Here is a 21,203-nt window from a genome sequence, read left to right on the forward strand (position 1 = left end):
TCTGAAAATGCAACAGACATCTCGCAATACTATAGAGATGACAGAATCAGTCGCTCGATTTTTATGTTGTGATTTTATTGTCAGTCCTTAACTTTGGCTCTCAGACCTTCTGGAGAAGTCGAGGGCCATTAGACAGGCCAAGGATGAGAGGACCTTCCACATCTTCTACCGCCTGCTTGCAGGGGCTGGAGAGCATCTCCGAAGTGAGTGTCTGACTTTTGCTTTAAGGAAAAATTAGGACAAACAAAACAATCCAAGACGGGACAGTAAGGTTTCATGTGTGTGCTAATTTGTTCAGGCAAGGAACCGAGCTAAAGACAGATGGTTTGAATTAGCACCAGTGAAACAAATCTTTCTCTCTCGTTAACTTTTAATTTAGCTTGTTAGTGCATTGTTTCGTGATGATGAGGAAGATATTTAGACAACATATTTTACCTATGACATAGTGGATTTTAAAGGTCATGTGATCTCTCCCTCACTTACCCACTTTCTGTGTCTAAAGTGAATTGTCTTTAGTGAAAGTGGATGCAAATCTAACACATGCAATCTAAGTATTTTGTGACCATCATTTAAGTAGTCACTTTTGTGGGCAAATAATAAAAGAAGAACTTTTTTTTTTAAAAAAACCCTCTTTCTTTTCTTTCCTTCTCCAGCGGACCTGCTCCTCGAAGGCTTTAACAACTACCGTTTCCTGTCTAATGGTAACATTCCCATCCCTGGTCAGCAGGACAAGGAGAATTTCCAGGAGACAATGGAGGCCATGCACATCATGAGCTTCTCCCATGAAGAGATTGTCTGTGAGTGGTAGTTCCAGATGTTCCCCAACATGTAGTGTACTCCTTCTTCTGTCTATAATTGCATTCCTTTTTTTCCTCTCTTACTCTGCCATTACCTATTTTCCCCACGGGGAGCAATAAAGTGTTATCTTGTCCTGGCCAGGCATGTTGAAGGTGGTCTCTGCAGTGCTGCAATTTGGCAACATTGTCTTTAAAAAGGAGAGGAACACGGATCAGGCGTCTATGCCTGAGAACACAGGTAAAAATCCATCATCCAGTCAAAATACAACATGAACACACACCAAAGTCTCAGTCATGAATCTAGAAAACAAGATGACTACGACCCTTCAGCTTTCACCACAACAGGTGATGGAAAACATTGTGCTCATATCCACATAGTTCATGCTCCCTCTGTGAGGACATGCTTTATTAGAAACATGATTACACTGAGGTAAGATTATGTGTCTCTTGGTAATTGAATGCTTGTAATGTCTGGATCGTGTCAGCACCATCACATGCTCTTGGGAACTGCAGTCTGGACTATATTGTAGACACACACAAGGAAAATGAAGAAAAGAAATGAATAAAATGAAATGAAAGACCAATTAAACATACTAGTCCTAGTCCTGTAAGACCTCACTTAAAGGAAGCTATTGACTCATATTGGGGTCTAACCACAGAAAACATATGCATCTGGGTATAGCTTTAAGCTTAGATTCTGAGGATCTGATGTTATGTTATAAAACTTGATATATCTGAACATTCATATAATTCAGTAAGGTGCTTGCTTTCTGCTCTCTCACTCTCCCAGCTGCACAGAAGCTATGCCACCTGCTTGGCATGAATGTTATGGAGTTCACCAGAGCTATCCTCACCCCGAGGATCAAAGTGGGACGAGACTATGTGCAGAAGGCACAGACCAAAGAACAGGTAAGGTGTCATTGAACACTATGACCAACGATAACATCTGGATTCCATTTTTGCTGTTAAATGAATTAACATCAAGTTGAATTCCAGTTTTTTTTTTTTTATCTGTATATCCCACTAATGCAAACTACAATAAATATAGACAGGTTATGGCTAATGATGATTGAAATGATTGTATTTGTACTCATTGCTCAGTGGGTTATGTATTATTGATAGTGTCTTTCATGAGTACTCTCTCTGGTCGAACGCTGTTTGTTTTTTCCCCTCAGGCTGACTTCGCTGTTGAAGCCCTGGCCAAGGCAACATACGAGCGGCTGTTCCGATGGCTGGTCCACCGCATCAACAAGGCCCTGGACAGGACTAAACGCCAGGGAGCGTCGTTCATTGGCATCCTGGACATAGCTGGCTTTGAGATCTTTGAGGTGCTGACTGTTTAACAATTTAACACAATTTACCACTAGCAATTTCCTCAAAACACAAGTGCCTTTGTTTTTTTTTTCCCTTTGCACATCTGTTAAACAGAATTGTAATTAGTTGAACTAAATCGTTGGGATTAAAGCACACACACACTGATGATATAAACATAGAAACTGTGATACTTGTGAACAGGCCACCTAAAGAAATATAAACATATTTGCAGAACGATCAACAAGAAAACATGTCACCATAAATGAATAACTTCACTTCTGCTTTACACTTTTGTTTCAGCTGAACTCCTTTGAGCAGCTTTGTATCAACTACACCAACGAGAAGCTGCAGCAGCTCTTCAACCACACCATGTTCATCCTGGAGCAGGAGGAGTACCAGAGGGAGGGCATCGAATGGAGCTTCATCGACTTTGGCCTCGACCTGCAGCCCTGCATCGACCTCATTGAGAGGCCGGTCAGTGTTTTGTTTGTGTGTGTGTGTGTGTGTGTGTGTGTGTGTGTGTTTGTGTGTGTGTGTGTGTGGGGGTCTCTGTGTGTGTTGCACTTCTGAATATTTGTATTCAGCCAAATTTGTCTCCTCAGACTAACCCCCCTGGCATTCTCGCTCTGCTGGATGAGGAGTGCTGGTTTCCCAAGGCCACTGACAAGACCTTTGTAGACAAGGTGCTGCAGGAGCAGGGCACACACACCAAATTTCAGAAGCCACGTCAGCTCAAGGACAAAGCTGACTTCTGCATCATTCACTATGCAGGGAGGGTATGTATATCAGGCCCATTACAGTGTTTTGTGTTATGACTCTTCTCTTGGGACTGCTAGCTGGTTGCACTTAAATATGCAACTTCTGGAAGACAATTCTTTAAAACTAAAAAATGCAGTATATGCTTTTGAAAATCTTCACTCGCGCCTTCTCTACTGCCTCAGATTTACTCATGTTTTCTGTGTTTTTCTTATGCAGCAACTCTGTTGGGATTCTTTGTAGTCTTTCTCAAAGGCACATACTTAGCTCCTCTTTACAGCACAGTTAACCAGGTCATTGCCTCAAAACAATAGGCCAGTTGTCATACTGCTTCTGCAGGAAACCCACATCTGGTTTGCATTGGTGCAAGATTGAGTCTTTGGTGCCTGGTGGTTACATAACAGAGGTTTTCAACTTTCACCCTTTTGTACGGTGGTCTGCCATCTGCAAAGAGATACTCCACCACATTCCAGGGAGGACGCTTGTCAGTCATAGCATGAAATCTGATCTAGCCCCTAGAGTGATAGTTTAATTAGGTTTACGTCTGTCTCTTTCCTCTATTGCACATGTATTCTGTGCATGAACACAGTGAGGAGCATCAGTCCACCATGTCTAAACATCAGTCCTGGACCTGAAACTTACCATGACCAACAGGTGAAAACCTCAGATTCAGCCAAATATTACACATCCAGCCAGGATTTAATTTTAACTTCATCAAATAAATCCAGCATGACAGAGTGATACTGAAGAGGAAAATAAGTGTAAACACTGTGAGTTTGCTTTTCCAGAATTCTGATGAAACCCATATGGAGATCTTACATTCCTCATCTCAGGTTGCTGACCATGTCAAGTACTTGTTACGCTCTGCTCTAATCCAACACTCTTCATAGTATGTTAGACGTTTGAAAAATACATACAAGTCAAAGTCATCATCTTGTTACAGAGACTAATCTCATCAACACAATATGTTCCAGTGAGAACTGACTGTGCTGTCAGTCAAATATAATGTGCAAACAATTCAAAGTCTTTGACCCTCATACAATGAGTCTTATTGGTTCAGTATTGTATGTGATTGTTTGATCTGATTTTCTGAACTTTCTACTACTCACTGTATAGTCACATAACTCAAACAGCACATCTGGTACTGGATCCAAGTAAAAACAACAGCCGCGTGGTATTTGGAAAGACTATGAGCTCCAGACCAAGCTGTCAGTTAAGACAGACTGTCACAGACAGGTGAAGCAACAGACCAGCAGCAATTAATCCGAGTCTGAAAGCCAATCCTCTGAAAGTGTATTTTGAAAGCATTTTTTCTTTTATAGTCTTGTCACCACGGTATAAAAGTAAAGAATGGAAAGAGATTGTATGAGATGAAGCAGAGTCCATAAATGAAATCTGATTTGATGCAGAGTTGTTTTGCTTTTTGTCAGGATGCCTGTGTTTCCTCTATAACCACATTACAACTGAGGTGTGTGTGGTTGTTGTTGGTATATACAGTGCATTATACCTTAGCATGTGCAAGCCACTGCCTTAAGAGTATTTTCATTTTTGTAATTTGTTACGATAAAGAAAATTTTTAAGGAAATGAAAAAACAGTATAACATTTTATTGTGAAAATGTAATAATAATACTGAAGAATTACTATGTTTCTTTAGGTGGACTATAAAGCTGATGAATGGCTTATGAAGAACATGGATCCCCTAAATGACAACGTGGCCACGCTGCTGCACCAGTCAACTGACAAGTTTGTGGCTGAGCTCTGGAAAGATGGTGAGTTACTTTATGAGCAGGAGCTCATCAAACTTTTAACTGAACGAAAGTATGTTGACACATGGTACAGTTTTATTAGCTATAACAACTGAAATGGTCCTGCATTTTTCTATGAGTCCAGAAGGATGTTACACAGCATAACTCTTTGGAACTGAACAAATAAGATACAAAAAGAAAAGCATTCTTATTTATTTTGGGTTTATACTCAAAGCACATTATAGCCCAGCTCACTTTTCCCTGATTTAATGAAAAGGAGGAAGTCATTCTCTCCTCTCTCACACCTCCTCTATAAGTTTCCTCTAGCAGTGTGCTTCACTGATGTCTCTAATGTGGGATGAGTTTTACCACTATCCAGTTTGAGCAAGGTAAACCACAGCCCAGGACACTCTTTACTCGGAGCTCAGTGACTGATTTATTGCTAATCTTGTATGTTCTTCCCCTTGGAGTGCACTGTTAATATTTCAGTCAGATGGGAACCATGGCCTTCATTATCCTTATTTTAACTTGACATTAATTTTGTCCTTTTATTGAATCACTATCATGTCAAATGAAAAACTAAATGGCTACATAACACTTTCTGGACTAATCCCTGAGCAATGACCAGCTATGATAACCCAACACTAGTTTTCAATGATGATGTTTTGATAATATGCATGTACTGTAGTATCGCAGTAGATGAACTGACATTTACCCTTTAATTCTCTTTTTTAATAGCTAATCAATGCTTGTGAATGTTTGTGGGTATAAGACTGATGGGTGTATGTGTGTGTGGTTGCATGCATTCTTTTCTCTCTCACTCTCCTGTCTTCTTTCTGTGTCTGTGTCTCTGTTGCTGTAGACATTCAGACGTTTCAGAGAGCTTCTTTCTATGACAATGTGTCTGGGCTCCATGAAGCTCCAGGTGAATGATAGTAACACGTAAACTTCATGTACCACTGGCTTCTCCTCATCCTCTCCACTGGAGGGCTCACTGGTTCCCCGTCTGGTCATGGCTGCAGTGTGCGCCCCTCTGAAAGCTCCCCTCTGGCTTTGCATGGCTGCACTACTGTTGTATTTAAAACCTCTAATACTAAAAGTTTTCATTCTACCATTAATGCTGGTAGCTTACTACTACTGAATGATCAGCTAGGTTAGGCATTTTTTTTTGTAAACATGGAGAAAAAAATCTCTGGTACAAATGAAAAAAATAAAACAGATATAAAATAATTATTGTCAAAATACTGCTCTGAGCAGGCAGATCCCTGGTTCGACTCCTGGCTGGGCAGACTCTTTCCTGCATGTCATTCTCCTACTCCGTCCCATTTCCTGTCACTCTCTACTGTCCTATAAATAAAGACTTACAAATGCCCCAAAAAACATAGAATAATAATTAATAAATGTTATGACAAAGGTTTGCCTGCTGCTACTTTTAGGCCCTGATACATTTTAGTTAATTTGAAGTGGCACAAAAAGGAGATGGATTTTGTAGGACTCCATACTCAGAGCAGGTGTCACCTCACCTAAAAACTGAAAATGATGCAGTGATTACCAGCCCACTCACTCCACTGATACAGTTCTATTTAAAGATATACCAGTGACCATATAATCTCTTTTGCATGCAACAGTCTTATCCCAGACTATGTCAGATGGCAAGAAATAGCAGTGACCAAACTCGAGGAGGATCATTGGATCCACAATCGATTCAAGTTCCTGTTTACTGAGTGCAGGCATTTATATGTACTGAGAGAATGGAACATCTGAGAAACCCACATACCAGATATCTAATCCAACTCAGTGTCATTAATCTTTCTGTATGAAAAGGCGAGGGGAGAGAAGAGAAAAGTTGCTGAGCTGTTATCCATTTGTGGGTTTACCAGAGAAAATCTTTATAGGGTTTATTATAACAGTGGTCATCTACTTTGTGAAGAGAAATGAAAGCAAAATTGTTTTGTTTTTGTTTTTGCGGTTGTTATGCCACAGAAGAGCACAGCTGTCTTTATTTCTGTTCTGCTTTTCTACTATCTGTCTTTATTTTCTAGGATAATAAAGCTTTGATTTGTTCATGCTATGGGGATGCAATTTTATCAAATCAGTGAGTGTTTAAGTTAAATGTGACTAAGTTTACTACAAAGTTCAATTAAATGCAGTTATAGGAGAAGAACACGTGGCTCTGCAGCAAATGACAGTGCAAACCCCAACTTTGCACTTTGCTTTTATTAGATAGTTGACAGCAGAGTGACAGGGCAGGACATATTGAAACATAGAACTTAGGTGTGACTGAGTTCTAATGTGGCCAAAAATAAACAAACCATTAAAAATTCATATTTGTACCTAACAAGAAGTGAGTCAGTGGGTAAGTCAGTGGAATCACGCTAAATGCTGTTATTTAGTTGGTTTGCTATATGTTGAGATCCTTTTAGATTTAATCCAGTGGTTGATATAAAATAATCTGATAATTCCTCTGTCATCACAATATTATAATTTATGTAAAATATTTAAGATTTTGTGTCTGTGTCCTGGCTAGAAACTATAAAACCGTGCTTGATGGACTCAAATCAGCTAGATCCTGCTTTAAATCATATTTCAGTACAGGACTGTTTGGCTGGCTGACAGAAACCAGCACTGTGTGTCTACATAATGTTTTGTCTGTTATGTTGCATCAAACCAGCTGATGGCCTCTGGTCACAGCTGGAGTGACACCATTGTCTGTCTTCATGCTTTATCACAAAAATAGAAAAGAGCAAACCCTGCTCAGCTGAAAACATCATTTACTGGCAACAGACATTTGATCTAAACACCAATAAGAGTAAAAGTAGAAGTAAATTTATTGGCTTTTTTCTGTGTTCAAGTAAGTAGCACTTCACTTTGATACTCTCTACACATAACTATCAGTAAAACCAGCATGTTATATGTGTTCCCCAATAATGATTATCTCTCTTTCTCTTCATCTCATTTTTCATCACCAGTCGACCGGATCGTGGGTCTTGACCAGGTTGCCGGCATGAATGAAACAGCATTTGGTGCTGCCTACAAGACCAAGAAGGGAATGTTCCGCACTGTGGGACAGCTGTACAAGGAGCAGTTGTCTAAGCTGATGGCCACACTGAGGAACACCAACCCCAATTTTGTCCGCTGCATCATCCCCAACCATGAAAAACGGGTGAGTCTTTAGTTACTTCTAAACCTGTTGCCCTGATAAATTCAGTGTTTTGGTTTTTCTAATTGACTGTATATTCAGGGTTTTGATGAGATGCATTTCTACTGTATTTAGTGACCACATCTTCTTCCTCTCACAGGCTGGTAAACTGGACCCCCACCTGGTTCTGGACCAGCTGAGGTGTAATGGTGTGTTGGAAGGGATCCGTATCTGCAGACAGGGCTTCCCCAACCGCATCGTCTTCCAGGAGTTCAGACAGAGGTAACGTTCTGCCTTTTTCATCATTGCATTTCCTGTATCAAATTGGAAAATTTAGAATATACATTAAAGCATATAATAGACAGTTTTACAGAGACTGAGTTTAAAAGTCTTTCCACTTCATATGACATGATATGTGGCTCTCAGAAGCCCAGCACTATGCTTTTGCACTTAATGAAAGATTGATGACGGATCTGGTTTCATCGGATATTCTTTCCTCTTTGTGAAGTTTGCTTTTTGCAGTCTCTATGTCATGTCATCTCTGCTGTGTCCAGGTATGAGATCCTCACTCCTAACGCCATTCCCAAAGGCTTTATGGATGGCAAGCAGGCCTGTGAGAGAATGGTAAGGACTTGAGTGGTCTCAGTGTAGAACAAATGTAAATAATCTTGACTGCTGCCTCAGAGGTCACATTTGAAACAAGAGTATGTGAGTCATGATATTCACATCGTCAGGCAGATTCGTGAAAGAATCAATATGTTTATCATTGGAGAGAACAGTCTAAATAAAGAACTAAGAACCACCTTGTTATTAAAGCAAATGTCTAAATATAAAATAGGCTTTGCAAATGATTACTCCCATTACACCAAGTTTTTCCCCTTAGTTCACGTAGCATAACAAAGGCCATCTGTTACTTAAGCCAACTCTTCTCCTTCTGTGTCTTTCTCTTTGGTAGATTCAAGCCCTGGAGCTGGACGGTAACCTGTTTCGTATCGGCCAGAGTAAGATCTTCTTCAGGGCCGGAGTCCTGGCCCACCTGGAGGAAGAGAGGGACCTGAAGATCACTGACATCATCATTTACTTTCAGGCTGTCTGCCGAGGATATCTGGCACGCAAGTAAGGGTTGCTCTGCCACTGTCTCCTGTTTTTGAAAGCTCTTTATTTCTATATATTTAATCACAAAAAAGTAGATTTTACCGTTGTCTCACTCAGACTTTGGTCTCCTCCCCTCTTGTTGTAATGCTTCAGGGCTTTTGCGAAGAAGCAGCAGCAGCTCAGTGCTCTAAAAGTTCTCCAGAGAAACTGCGCTGCCTACTTGAAGCTGCGTCACTGGCAATGGTGGAGACTCTTCACCAAGGTGTGTGATTGTGTGTGTATGTGCATGTGTGTTGCCCAAGAGATGAGGATGTCCACCAGCTAGGATGTGTGTCCTCCTCTGAGGCTTCTCTGTTCATGTGCACCTGCAGGTGAAGCCTCTGCTGCAGGTGACCAGACAGGAGGAGGAGATGCAGGCTAAAGATGAGGAGTTGGTTAAGGTGAAGGAGAAGCAGACCAAGGTGGAGGGAGAGCTGGTGGAGATGGAGAGGAAACACCAGCAGGTCAGTAACAACCACAGCTGTTATAACAAATTTTATTCACTTATACTTATCTTGTTTTCAATGATCATCAACTGAAGGTTTTAACATTATTATTGTCCAGTTAATGGAGGAGAAGAACATCTTAGCAGAGCAGCTGCAGGCAGAGACAGAGCTGTTTGCAGAGGCTGAGGAGATGAGAGCTCGTCTGGCTTCCAAAAAGCAGGAGCTGGAGGAAATCCTTCATGACCTGGAGTCCAGGCTGGAGGAAGAGGAGGAGAGGACCCAGGGCCTGCAGAACGAGAAGAAGAAGATGCAGTCCCACATCCAGGTGTGTCCCAGGGGTCTGGAGTTACTCATGCAACACTGACGTAATGGTTACTGAAAAGCTATTTTTCCGCTGTTTGAAATATATTTTAAAAAGATTAATATTTAAAATTACCTAAAAATCTGTTTGCTTATTATGTTTGCTGATATGATTAAATACTTGTGTATGTAGGACCTGGAAGAACAGTTGGATGAGGAGGAGGCTGCCAGGCAGAAGCTTCAACTGGAGAAAGTGACAGCTGAGGCCAAAATGAAGAAATATGAAGAGGACATTTTGCTACTGGAGGATCAGAACTCGAAGTTCCTCAAGGTGGGAGAGAAGAGAAGGCTCTGAAGGTTGACATTCAGAGTGAGGGTATTGAATGGAAATAAGTCAAATTGTGAAGACTGCTTTTATAAAAGATCTCACAGTCCCTGCTTTTCACCTTTACTGCACAGTAGGATACAGACAGAAGTTTCACAGATGAGAGGCTAGCTGTTTACTAACCTGCCTGTATGTCTTTCTCTTCCCTGTTTAGGAAAAGAAATTGATGGAGGACCGAATCAACGAGGTGACCTCAATGCTAACTGAAGAGGAAGAGAAGGCCAAGAACTTGGGCAAGGTCAAGAACAAGCAGGAGATGATGATGGTCGACCTGGAGGGTAAAAGAGTGAAGTCAAATACAGAATAGAGGAGAATAGTAAAGTGCATTAATTAACCTGTAGATTTTTATAGCATTAATCTACAATGAAAAGATGTTCACCTGTGTTTTTATAACCATTATCATAATATTGTCTCCTCTCTTTTCTAATTCAGAGAGACTGAAGAAGGAGGAAAAGACCCGTCAGGAGCTGGAGAAGGCTAAGAGGAAGCTGGATGGGGAGACCTCTGACTTACAGGACCAGATATCTGAGCTACAGGCCCAGATAGAGGAGATGAAAGTTCAACTGAGCAAGAAGGAAGACGAGCAGCAGATGATGCAGGCTAGGTAGGAGATACTGGGACCACCATAGAGGAAAATGGAACAAAGCTATTCAGTATCAGTGAAATCCGTTCACCAACTTTTCCAAGTATTACATAACTGTGTGTGAGCTAAATGTGGGTTTTAATATTGAGTCATTGAGATTCTGCCTCATGATGTGAGTGAGTTTTAGATAAGTGCTGCATAGTTGTACAGAATGATCATCACACTCAGCAATGTTGCAAGAAACATACACACCTGCCATTTTATATAGTGCATTTTATTGGACTGACAGCACACCAGCTACAGCAGTGCCCTTATCATCCTGTAAAAATAGTCTGTTGTTGTGCTCCTTCGTGACATGCTGCCTGTATTTATTCACTGATTCTCACTGCATTGGAATGTGGTGCACGTGTTATTTATGTGGTATTGACATGCATTAGTAAGTGTGGGACCATGCCATGATGTGGCCTCTACAGCATCCAGCTCCTTCAGGAGTGTTAGTCAAAAGGTAACTGTGAGCGTCGGCTGCTTAATGAAACAGTGATTCTGAAAAGTCTCTGCTGCCACCAAGTGGAGTCTGTACGCATCAGAAGAGTTCACTCCAGGGACAAAGATTTTTTTATTTTTATATTTCTAGGCATTAGTTTATTAATTAACACTGGAGATAAGAAAGCAGCTCCTTGCTGTGTAAGGATTTAAAAAAACAAAAAACAAATAGGCATTATTAACACAAAATTCAAGTGTGTTGTGGACATATTTTTAAATGAATGAGTTGTTAAAAGAATTTTTAGTGCTAATAAAATGACTGGTGCATCTTATTGTGGTGGTAATTGCAGTGAGTTCCTTGATCATTTCTCAAATGGCATTTTATATTTTTCACATTCCCATCTGAGCTTTTCTTACATGTTCTCTTCCATGTTCTTACATGTTATATGTTATCCTCACTGTTCTCAATGATTAACAGGGGCGAGGATGAGGTTAGCCAGAAGAACAACGCTCTGAAGCAGGTGAGGGAGATGCAGGCCCAGCTGTCTGAGCTGCAGGAGGACCTCGAGTCAGAGAAACAGGCCAGGAACAAGGCAGAAAAACTCAAGAGGGACTTGAGTGAAGAGCTCGAGGCCCTTAAAACTGAACTAGAAGACACCCTTGATACAACAGCTGCCCAGCAGGAGCTTAGGTACAATACTGCATGGCATTTCAAGCTCACTTACTACACATTCATATTATAGACAGTGTTATAATTAAACCAACAGGAAATTTAAGATTTTTCTGTGTTTCCCTGTTCACCATAGGACCAAGCGTGAACAGGAGGTTGCAGAACTGAAAAAGGCCATCGATGAGGAGACTAAAAACCACGAAGCTCAGATCCAGGAGATGCGACAGAGGCATGGCACAGCCTTGGAAGAGCTGTCTGAACAGCTGGAACAAGCCAAGAGGGTAACATCCCTTTCTACATTTAATCTTATATCACAAGACTATCAAATTCATCAAACAACACTAATGTTTTCTGTATACTACGTCTAGTTCAAGGCTAACCTGGAAAAGACCAAGCAGAGTCAGGAGACTGCCAACAAGGAGCTGGCCAGTGAGGTCAAGAGCCTGCAGCAGGCAAAGACGGAGTCTGAGCACAAGAGGAAGAAACTGGAGGCTCAGCTGCAGGAGTTCATGGCCAGAGCCACTGAGGGAGAGAGAGCCAAGGGTGAACTGGCTGAGCGCACACACAAACTGCAGGTGAGAGCTGTAGATGCAAACATGTTTGATTTAATACAGTGGAATCAGAGGTTTTTTGTTTTGTGATCAATAAATTTAAAAAGATAATAACTTGATTTAGAGAGCTTGTTTTTTTTGTTGTGTAATTGAATCTGAATCTGAATCTGGCAACTATGATGGAAAATAAACAATATATGTTTTTTAACTACTGAACATTTTTAACAACAAACTTCAGCCATCATGTCAGAAATACTGGATACTTGTTGTCTAATGCTCTTACTCTTGATTAGTATTGTTCATAATTATCTGCTTAACCATTAACTGACAATAAGAATTTTGACTGATCTATAACATAAAATATAATATAATATAAAATATTATAATATATATATAATAATATAAAACTAAAAATATCCTGGGACACTGGTACCATCTATGCAGGTATTCTCTGCCACTGATCTCCCTGTTAAAGACTGCACCAGTGTAACACAGCGTTTCGACATGCAACTGCAATTCCCTTTGTTAACATATTAGCCGATCATTAATCAGATGAGACCGGAGGAGGAGGTTTTCATTACAGTGCTCTCAGCGCTAGAGGATTCAATGTGTGTTTTGGTTTTGTTAATCTGTTTATACATTAGAACATCTGGCTACCATTTGCTGTTTATTATAGTAAGTTATTTAATGTTTTCCTACGTAGGAGAGGCTATTATGATGGTTACACACAGCGCACTTGGTGCCAGAGGAATCAATATGTGTTTTGTTTACAGACACCCGTAAATTATAAACAGTACATTTCAATCTTGTTGGTTAATAGTTTATAGTTGGTTGATGAGCTTTGGGTATCGGTCAGGAAAAAAAATTAAAAGTGAGCATTTTATTGATTCTCCTTAATATGTGATTTCTGAATTGACAAGCATTTTTTGTTACAGTGTTTTAGAAAAAACATTTCACTTAAACTGAAAACCTGGTTTTAACCTCTCCATGCAGACGGAGTTAGACAACGTGTCAGCCATGTTGGAAGATGCAGAGAGGAAGGGGATCAAGATGGCCAAAGATGTCGCTGGACTGGAGAGTCAACTACAGGACTCACAGGTGATTAACAGTAACAGTATCTCTGAGCCTTAATCAAGCCAAATTTAATTAATGCTTTGTGTTGAACTAACTGGACAAATAAAACTTTTCCTGCAGGAGCTGCTCCAAGAGGAGACACGTCAGAAACTAAACCTCAGCAGTCGTATGCGGCAGCTGGAGGAGGAGAAGAACGCTCTGCAGGAGCAGCAGGAGGAGGATGAGGAGGCGCGCAAGAATCTGGAGAAACAGATGTTGACCCTTCAGGCTCAGGTAGGACTTGTGGTCTCTGGTACAAGAAAACACAGATGAAATTATCTTTTTGTGAATTTTTATTCTGGATGATGCTTTTTCTTCTGTTCATAGCTCTCAGATAGCAAGAAGAAGCTGGAGGATGATGTTGGAACAATCGAGAGCCTGGAGGAGGCTAAGAAGAAGCTGCAGAAGGACCTGGAGCTGGGCAGCCAGCGTCTGGAAGAGAAAACCATTGCTTTTGAAAAGATGGAGAAGACAAAGACTCGTCTGCAGCAGGAGCTGGATGATCTAACTGTAGACTTGGATCACCAGCGACAAATTGTCTCCAATCTTGAGAAAAAGCAAAAGAAGTTTGACCAGGTGGGAAAGCACTTTATTTGAAATATTCTGCCAGGTTTTACAGATTTTTACAGATACAGTTTTTTCTGGAAAACAACTTTGGATTGAGTAAGTTTGTAAGCTTGTCTTAGATTCATTTTCAAATGTAACCCTCTAGCTTTACAGTGTAGACAGAGTTCAGGAGTCGAAATTCCTTCATTTCATCAAAATATCAGATATAATTTTCATAAAATGCCAGTTTGTAATCTGTTGTCCTCCTCCATAGATGCTAGCAGAAGAAAAGAGCATCTCAGCTCGCTATGCTGAAGAACGTGACCGTGCTGAAGCTGAGGCCAGAGAAAAGGAGACCAAAGCTCTGTCAATGGCCAGAGCTCTGGACGAGGCGCTGGAGGCCAAAGAGGAGCTGGAGAGGGTTAACAAGCAGCTCCGAGCTGAAATGGAAGATCTGATGAGCTCAAAGGACGACGTGGGCAAGAATGTGAGTGTTAGGATCAGCAAAGTCTGAGATTTATTCTGCAACCTTTTCTGGACCCCACTGTATGTCTGATTTCCTATAACAGTAGAGCAGTAATTTCACCAATCCTCCTGTTTATCTCTCAGGTCCACGAGCTGGAGAAATCCAAACGCACTCTGGAGCAACAACTGGAGGAGATGAAGACTCAGCTTGAGGAGCTGGAGGACGAGCTGCAGGCCACAGAAGATGCCAAGCTGCGTTTGGAGGTCAACATGCAGGCCATGAAGGCCCAGTATGAGAGAGACCTTCAGGGTCGGGACGACCAGAATGATGAGAAGAAGAGAGCACTAGTCAAGCAGGTACAGAATGACACTTAACACTGAATAACAACATTTTAACAATAGTTTAATCCCATCACACTAAAGTACTGTTGCTTCCTTCCAGGTGCGAGAGATGGAGGCGGAGTTGGAGGATGAGAGGAAGCAAAGAGGTCTGGCCGTGGCTGCAAAGAAGAAACTGGAGATGGATTTGAAGGATATAGAGGGTCACATAGAAGGAGCCAACAAGGCTCGAGATGAGGCCATCAAACAGCTGCGCAAGTTGCAGGTGTGGATTTGATACGTATGTTTGAATCAGTTATACTTGGTGCATATTCTCCATTTAATACCTCTTTATCCATTCCTACCATCAGGCCCAAATGAAGGACTACCAGAGGGAGTTGGAAGACGCCAGAGCTTCCAGAGATGATATTTTTGCCATATCCAAGGAAAATGAGAAGAAACTCAAAAGTCTGGAGGCGGAGATAGTACAGCTACATGAGGTACAGGATAATGAGATAGTCCTGGTCTTCAAAAACCAGACTAATGTTCAGACATTTTCTGATATTTCTTGTGTGGAATGGAGGGCCACACATGGATAGTTAGGGTTGTAAAGTGTTGATTTATGGGGGACAGTATACTATAGTTACTCTTTATTCTAATAACTCATGATAATACATTGAAAGGTCCCTCTCAACATGAGATCAGAGGAAGTGCTGATAACCTGTCTTTCACCTGTGACGTTTCTCTGCAGGATCTGGCAGCATCTGAGAGGGGCCGACGCCACGCAGAGCAGGAACGAGATGAGCTGCAAGATGAAATCTCAAACAGCACCTCCGGAAAGTAGGTCACACTCAGAGGGTATTAATATACCAGGTCACATTTCTCGTATTAAACTTTATTGTACTATTATTTATTTTGCAGCACACCATAATTATTTGGTCTTCCTGGCCACACAGGCTTTTTAACATGGCCATTTTCAGAAGGGACAGAGTTATCAAGACACAAACAACAACAAAACATATAGAGCTGTCCACAAGTCAGTAATACTGCAGTACACTAGTGATGTGTTTACTCATCTTGAGATGAGTAAGATAAAGAAAATATAGAAAGACCATAATAATAACAGTAATAGTAGCAAAAGCAGAAAAAGGGGAAATAGCAGCACAGCTTAATTTATAGTCAAAAGATCATCCAGTTCCTTTGATAATAATCAAAGTATCACCCAGTTGCATCTACAGGTTCAAGTAAGTAAATAAGAAAATCATTGTTCTCCAAAATAAATTAAGACTGCTGCCAAGCTCATTTTCTGTGATATAGTTTATTTAAGGCAAGGAATCATCCTCCTACTATCTGAACAATGTTTTACCTGTAACAGGCAAATACTCATGTCAGAACTTTTCACTTTTTTTTAGCTCAAGAACCTGAGTGATAAACTTTTAGAAGACATAGTTTGGGGTTAAGAGGAACCTTCTCCGGAAAACAAATTATCTAATTTACATTTAATTCCTGTGTCTTAAGTGTTAGGGTTAAAATAATGCATCCTGGCCAGTGATATACTTTCTGCTCATCCATTTATTCTCTAATCACTTCTGAAGGGGGGGGTGGTGCAGTCACATTTTGACTTTAGTTTTGACTTGTTTTATCTATGACACCTCTTCATCTTTGTGTGTCAGGTCTGCTCTGATGGATGAGAAGAGGAGGCTGGAGGCTCGTATCGCCCAACTGGAGGAGGAGCTGGAAGAGGAGCAGGGTAACATGGAGCTACTCAATGACCGCTTCAGAAAGACAACCATGCAGGTACAGTGTAATTCACTCTCTAATTGGCAGAATTAGAGAATGATCATCTCTATTCATCCTTGTTTTTACTCGACTAACATTACATCTGTGATTTGTAAGAGTTGTTAATAGGAAATGCAGTTTTTCTTTATTACTGTATAAACTACACCTTTCACTACTTCCTTCCCCTTTCTCTTACCTCCTCCCCCCAGGTGGATACCCTGACCACAGAGTTGAGTGCAGAGCGCAGCACAGCCCAGAAGAGCGAAAACGCTCGCCAGCAACTGGAGCGTCAAAACAAGGAGCTTCGGGCCAAGCTGGGCGAGCTGGAGGGTTCTGTGAAGAACAGGTTCAAGGCCTCCATCACCGCCCTGGAGGCCAAGATAGCACAGCTGGAGGAACAGCTGGAGCAGGAGGCCAAGTGAGAATTCTATGCAGTACATTTAAAAACTCCTCTGATAATGTTGACTGTAGTTCAAACACATGTATGGGTGTACAGCAGCAGCGGCGTTACATCTGGACAATTAAGGCAAGCAGTTCCTGCCCAGTTAAAGCTAAAAACATCAATAAGAACAACACTGAAGTGGAAGCGATATCTGTCCCTATATCTGATCTCAGAACAGCTCTCAGTAACATAAAGGGTCTGATGACTGTTTGCATTCATCATGTAATCTACTGCCCACTTGTGGCTGAAGCAGGGTATTGTCTCTGGAAGTTAGCCTGACTAACGGCCATTGTACCTATTGTTCCTGTCATTTTTGTGGGTGTGACCGTGTCCTGTTGACAAAAGCAGGAGCCTGAGGACAGCAGCTTAATTCAGAGGTTTGCTCATGTGCATTGAAGATAATCCTGGGATCTTTGACTGGTGATTATCTACAGCCAAAGTGTGCTAGACAAGCTGTCCTGGGCTCAACTTCCACTGGACTGAGATCAGTGATGATATTGGACACATCATGCCCATGCACACAAAAACTTGCACATTAAGTGTTAAGAGGCAGCGGCAGGAAGTAAACGAGCAAATTACATTAATTTATTATAGGAGGGAGAGAGAGGTACTGCACATATATTTACAGTATTTTCAGAAGAATAATCCTAAAACTTCTTCAGACAGGAAGGAGAAAAGTGAAGGTGTTCAGGGAAACAGACAGTGAAATCATTCAGGACAGAGCCTGACTCCACAGGTGTGCGGTGACTTTTGTAACACTAAATCCTTCGATAACCTTCTCCATTGAAGGGAGCGAGCAGCAGCCAACAAGATCGTGAGGAGGACTGAGAAGAAGCTGAAGGAGATCTGCATGCAGGTGGAGGATGAGCGCCGCCATGCCGACCAGTTTAAAGAACAAGTATGTCTCTTGCTGCTGATATTAACACTGCTGTAATTAGCTGTTTTCAAGCACTTGCCATAATTCAAAACACAAACTGTTGATCTCCACATTACTTTTAAAAAACAAATTCCATCATTGTATCATGAGCTTCATGAACAGATCTCTCTGTCCTCGCAGTTTCCAACATGCAATTTGTATCTCATCTTGTATCTCAGTGACACAGTTATAACAAATACAAACATTCACTAAAACTGCCACTAAAACTTTCTGAACTTTTCTACAAACCAGTTTAGAAACAGATCAGGTCTTTGCACATGTTTTGTATTTGTTTTAATGTGTGTTTTTCTATTTTGCGTGTGTGTGTTTTTGTGTGTGAAGGTGGAAAAGGCTAACTCTCGCATGAAGCAGCTGAAGCGTCAGCTGGAGGAGGCTGAGGAGGAGGCCACGAGGGCCAACGCCTCACGCAGGAAACTACAGAGGGAGCTGGATGATGCCACTGAGGCCAGCGAGGGTCTGAGCCGTGAGGTCCACACACTCAAGAACCGCCTCAGGTACGGTGCGGCAGACAAACACAATCCAATGTCTGACATTGACAATTTCTCATTTTATTTTATTAATATTTCAGAAAAAGCTATATTCCTGGATTTTTTTAACAACTTGGTGGTGACAGTATTTCAGTGATGTAGTCATACACTGATATATCAATATTGGATATTACTAATTTTTAAAAACCACATAGGTGTCAGACCCAGGGGGTAATTTTGAGCATTGAATTTTCTTTTTTTTTACCACCCAACAATCAAGAACAACTATTAAATAAGTGTTTGCACTTCAGCCTAAGTAGACTCCTGGTCAGGACTGTGTGGGCATGTGATGACTATGTCCGACTGACATCTCTCTGAGCCTCTTATGAGTTTTGTTGCACCTGTTTAAGTGGAATAAGTTACGTCTTTTATCATTTCTATTGGTTCATAAAGTTTAGCAAGCTCGTGTCATTCGAGCATACTGTAGCTCCTCCCAGCATCATCCTGAGCAACTGCCAGAATAAGAGGAAGCACCTGGGTGGGTGTTCAGAACCCTTAAAGAAAATATCATGTACATTAGACATGTCTGAAATTATTTTACAAAAATAGGGTCAGTAAAAAATTTTAATATTTACCTCAAGTAAATATTGAGTGCTTCTGTACAAATACAAAAATGTCACCCCGTAGTCTGTTGATTATAATAACAATATACTTATACAATAATACAATAAAATATTAAATTAATAATAATAATTATAATTAACATCTGGGGGCAGGAAAGCATTAGAACTTATTCATGAAAGTTCAGACCAAGGGCTGTACAAACCTCTCCATGTCTGATTTCTAAATGGGCCATGTAACATCTAAATGAGCAGTGATATATTTATTGCATTGAGCTGCAGAATCAAGAATGTGCTCATCAGTTCATTATTTAGCCCTTAATATTATTTACATGTGATGTGTCCTAATTGATAAAGGATGACGTGGTGAGGCTTAAAAGCTGGTTTGGTGCAGCTGCATTCAAGATTCTTTTTTACAAAACTCATAGTGGCCAAGCAGCCAAGTATCATAAGATCATCCATCAATTGAGATTTCAGATGTAACTAATTAAAACATTAAAACTAACTATTGTCCACAATAGACAGATACTGAATTTAGTGGACAAATGAGCAGCAAACATTTTATCTTTGCATGTTGGCTTGATGAATGAGCAGTGATTACGCTTTCCGTTTGCTTTTTGCCTTCGTATTTGCTTCTGTCTCTGGTGTAAATACTTTCCCTTTACCTCCATTCCTCCTCCTCCAGGCGTGGCGGCCCCATCAGCTTCTCCTCCAGTCGCTCAGGCAGACGTCAGCTGCAGGTAGAGGGATCTTCCCTGGACCTCCTGTCTGACGACGAGCTGGAGAACAAGATCACTGACAACAATGCCAATGAGACACCAGCGCCCCAGCCGGAGTAGAAGAGCACGAGGCTTCGCTTTTGCTCTCCCATTTACGTATCACCTCTCATCCCACACAGAAATCTGCAGACGCTCCCAGCTTGAATAGGGACCCTCTTCTCACCCTTCTGGCTACATCAGCACTTAATTAAAGACCCTCGCAGCCCCTGCCTGGACAAATCTGCTCTCTCTAAACCACACACAGCATGATCTAAGCAAGAAAACCCCATATTCCTCACCTTTCTCCTGAACCCTAAACCTTAGCAGACACCAGCAGTTGGACCCCCAACGCTCTCTTGTATTACCCCACTTAAGGTTGTAAGAAGCACTACTTTGCCTTACCCCTCCTTGTCAACCTGCAGGGCTGTATAAAAGCAACTCCCACCCTGCCCTGAGTGAAGACTACTTCAGTAACCCCCTGATAACACTCCCTAATCCCTTTGTGCACACGTTAGAAATTAGTAAATCTTCTGATTGAGTTCTACTCATAAATCAGTGAGTCCACACGTGTCAGGATGATGATTCTCCTCAGTCGGACCAGTATTTAGCTGTTTCAGACGCTTCTGAATGCTAAAATAATAGCACTGCAATATTTGAAAGGAACACATCCTGATGAAATCAAACGACCCTCTGACATTATTTTTTCATCAGTCTACAACATACAGTATCATATCAATCAGTTTAATCATGTTAGTTGAACTGTAACTGAATAGCATTTTTCCAGTCCTGTCCCGGGATTGTTCGCTTGCATATGAATATAGACATGTGACTGTAAGCTGCCTTGTCGCCTCAGTGCTACAAAACGTTGCTCCTTTGACCAGTATTGGTTTTTCAAATGTTTGACAGTAGGTCAGTGTTGACTTGTAACTATTTGGTGTGAGTGCTGAAAGCGGCGATCACACTCATGTTCTCTTGCTTACTCCTTCTTCTTCTGTGCCTTTTTCGCTCACTCGAAACTCAAAGCCCATTTATGCCTCATATACTGTTCATATATTGAACCATTTTCATAAAATATTCATAAATTTGCATATGAAAAGAGATATTAGTGGAAACCTGATTTTCTTTGATTTGTATGTCTTCCTACAGAGTTCATGTTACCACGATGATTGATATGTCAAACAGTTTGGGATTCTTTGTAGATGGGTGCTATGACTTTTCTTATTGATAACTTTTATACTTTTTGAGTTATTAAGATTTAAAAACAATCCAATAGACATCAACTGTATTTATATCTCTGCCATTGTATACAGTGCAAACTCCATTCATATTTCAAAATGCTCAATATTGCACATCGATCAACTGTACTTATTATTATGACATGTACAGTTCATGAGTTATTAGGAGTTATATATAATGCATTAAAGTCTATGGAGCCCATTTCACTCCCATTGTAT

General features: G+C 41.0%; 1 protein-coding gene across 3 annotated transcripts in view; it reads left to right on the forward strand.

Moving 5' to 3' along the window:
- Positions 1-21,186, forward strand: part of LOC139618494 (myosin-10) — a 58,743-nt gene extending 37,557 nt beyond the window's left edge. For all 3 annotated transcript variants that reach the window (XM_071474454.1, XM_071474456.1, XM_071474455.1), the window contains 34 exons: positions 105-203; positions 654-797; positions 940-1,035; positions 1,588-1,706; positions 1,973-2,125; positions 2,412-2,585; positions 2,714-2,887; positions 4,523-4,637; positions 7,583-7,776; positions 7,913-8,034; positions 8,307-8,376; positions 8,708-8,868; positions 9,001-9,109; positions 9,219-9,350; positions 9,451-9,657; positions 9,826-9,963; positions 10,172-10,295; positions 10,450-10,621; positions 11,562-11,774; positions 11,890-12,034; positions 12,122-12,328; positions 13,298-13,402; positions 13,499-13,651; positions 13,745-13,993; positions 14,238-14,450; positions 14,573-14,785; positions 14,871-15,032; positions 15,118-15,246; positions 15,498-15,586; positions 16,420-16,543; positions 16,735-16,943; positions 17,757-17,865; positions 18,226-18,398; positions 19,677-21,186. In XM_071474454.1, the coding sequence (XP_071330555.1) occupies positions 105-203; positions 654-797; positions 940-1,035; positions 1,588-1,706; positions 1,973-2,125; positions 2,412-2,585; positions 2,714-2,887; positions 4,523-4,637; positions 7,583-7,776; positions 7,913-8,034; positions 8,307-8,376; positions 8,708-8,868; positions 9,001-9,109; positions 9,219-9,350; positions 9,451-9,657; positions 9,826-9,963; positions 10,172-10,295; positions 10,450-10,621; positions 11,562-11,774; positions 11,890-12,034; positions 12,122-12,328; positions 13,298-13,402; positions 13,499-13,651; positions 13,745-13,993; positions 14,238-14,450; positions 14,573-14,785; positions 14,871-15,032; positions 15,118-15,246; positions 15,498-15,586; positions 16,420-16,543; positions 16,735-16,943; positions 17,757-17,865; positions 18,226-18,398; positions 19,677-19,830 (5,150 nt within the window). In that variant the 3' untranslated portion in view covers positions 19,831-21,186. The remainder of the gene's footprint in view (positions 1-104; positions 204-653; positions 798-939; positions 1,036-1,587; positions 1,707-1,972; positions 2,126-2,411; positions 2,586-2,713; positions 2,888-4,522; positions 4,638-7,582; positions 7,777-7,912; positions 8,035-8,306; positions 8,377-8,707; positions 8,869-9,000; positions 9,110-9,218; positions 9,351-9,450; positions 9,658-9,825; positions 9,964-10,171; positions 10,296-10,449; positions 10,622-11,561; positions 11,775-11,889; positions 12,035-12,121; positions 12,329-13,297; positions 13,403-13,498; positions 13,652-13,744; positions 13,994-14,237; positions 14,451-14,572; positions 14,786-14,870; positions 15,033-15,117; positions 15,247-15,497; positions 15,587-16,419; positions 16,544-16,734; positions 16,944-17,756; positions 17,866-18,225; positions 18,399-19,676) is intronic.
- Positions 21,187-21,203: the final 17 nt, after the last annotated feature.

The sequence above is a fragment of the Trachinotus anak genome, unplaced genomic scaffold (assembly GCF_046630095.1).
Source record: "Trachinotus anak isolate AG129_WGS33_773 ecotype Australia unplaced genomic scaffold, CSIRO_AGI_Tana_v1 ptg000003l, whole genome shotgun sequence".
In the NCBI taxonomy this organism is placed as follows: Eukaryota; Metazoa; Chordata; class Actinopteri; order Carangiformes; family Carangidae; genus Trachinotus; species Trachinotus anak.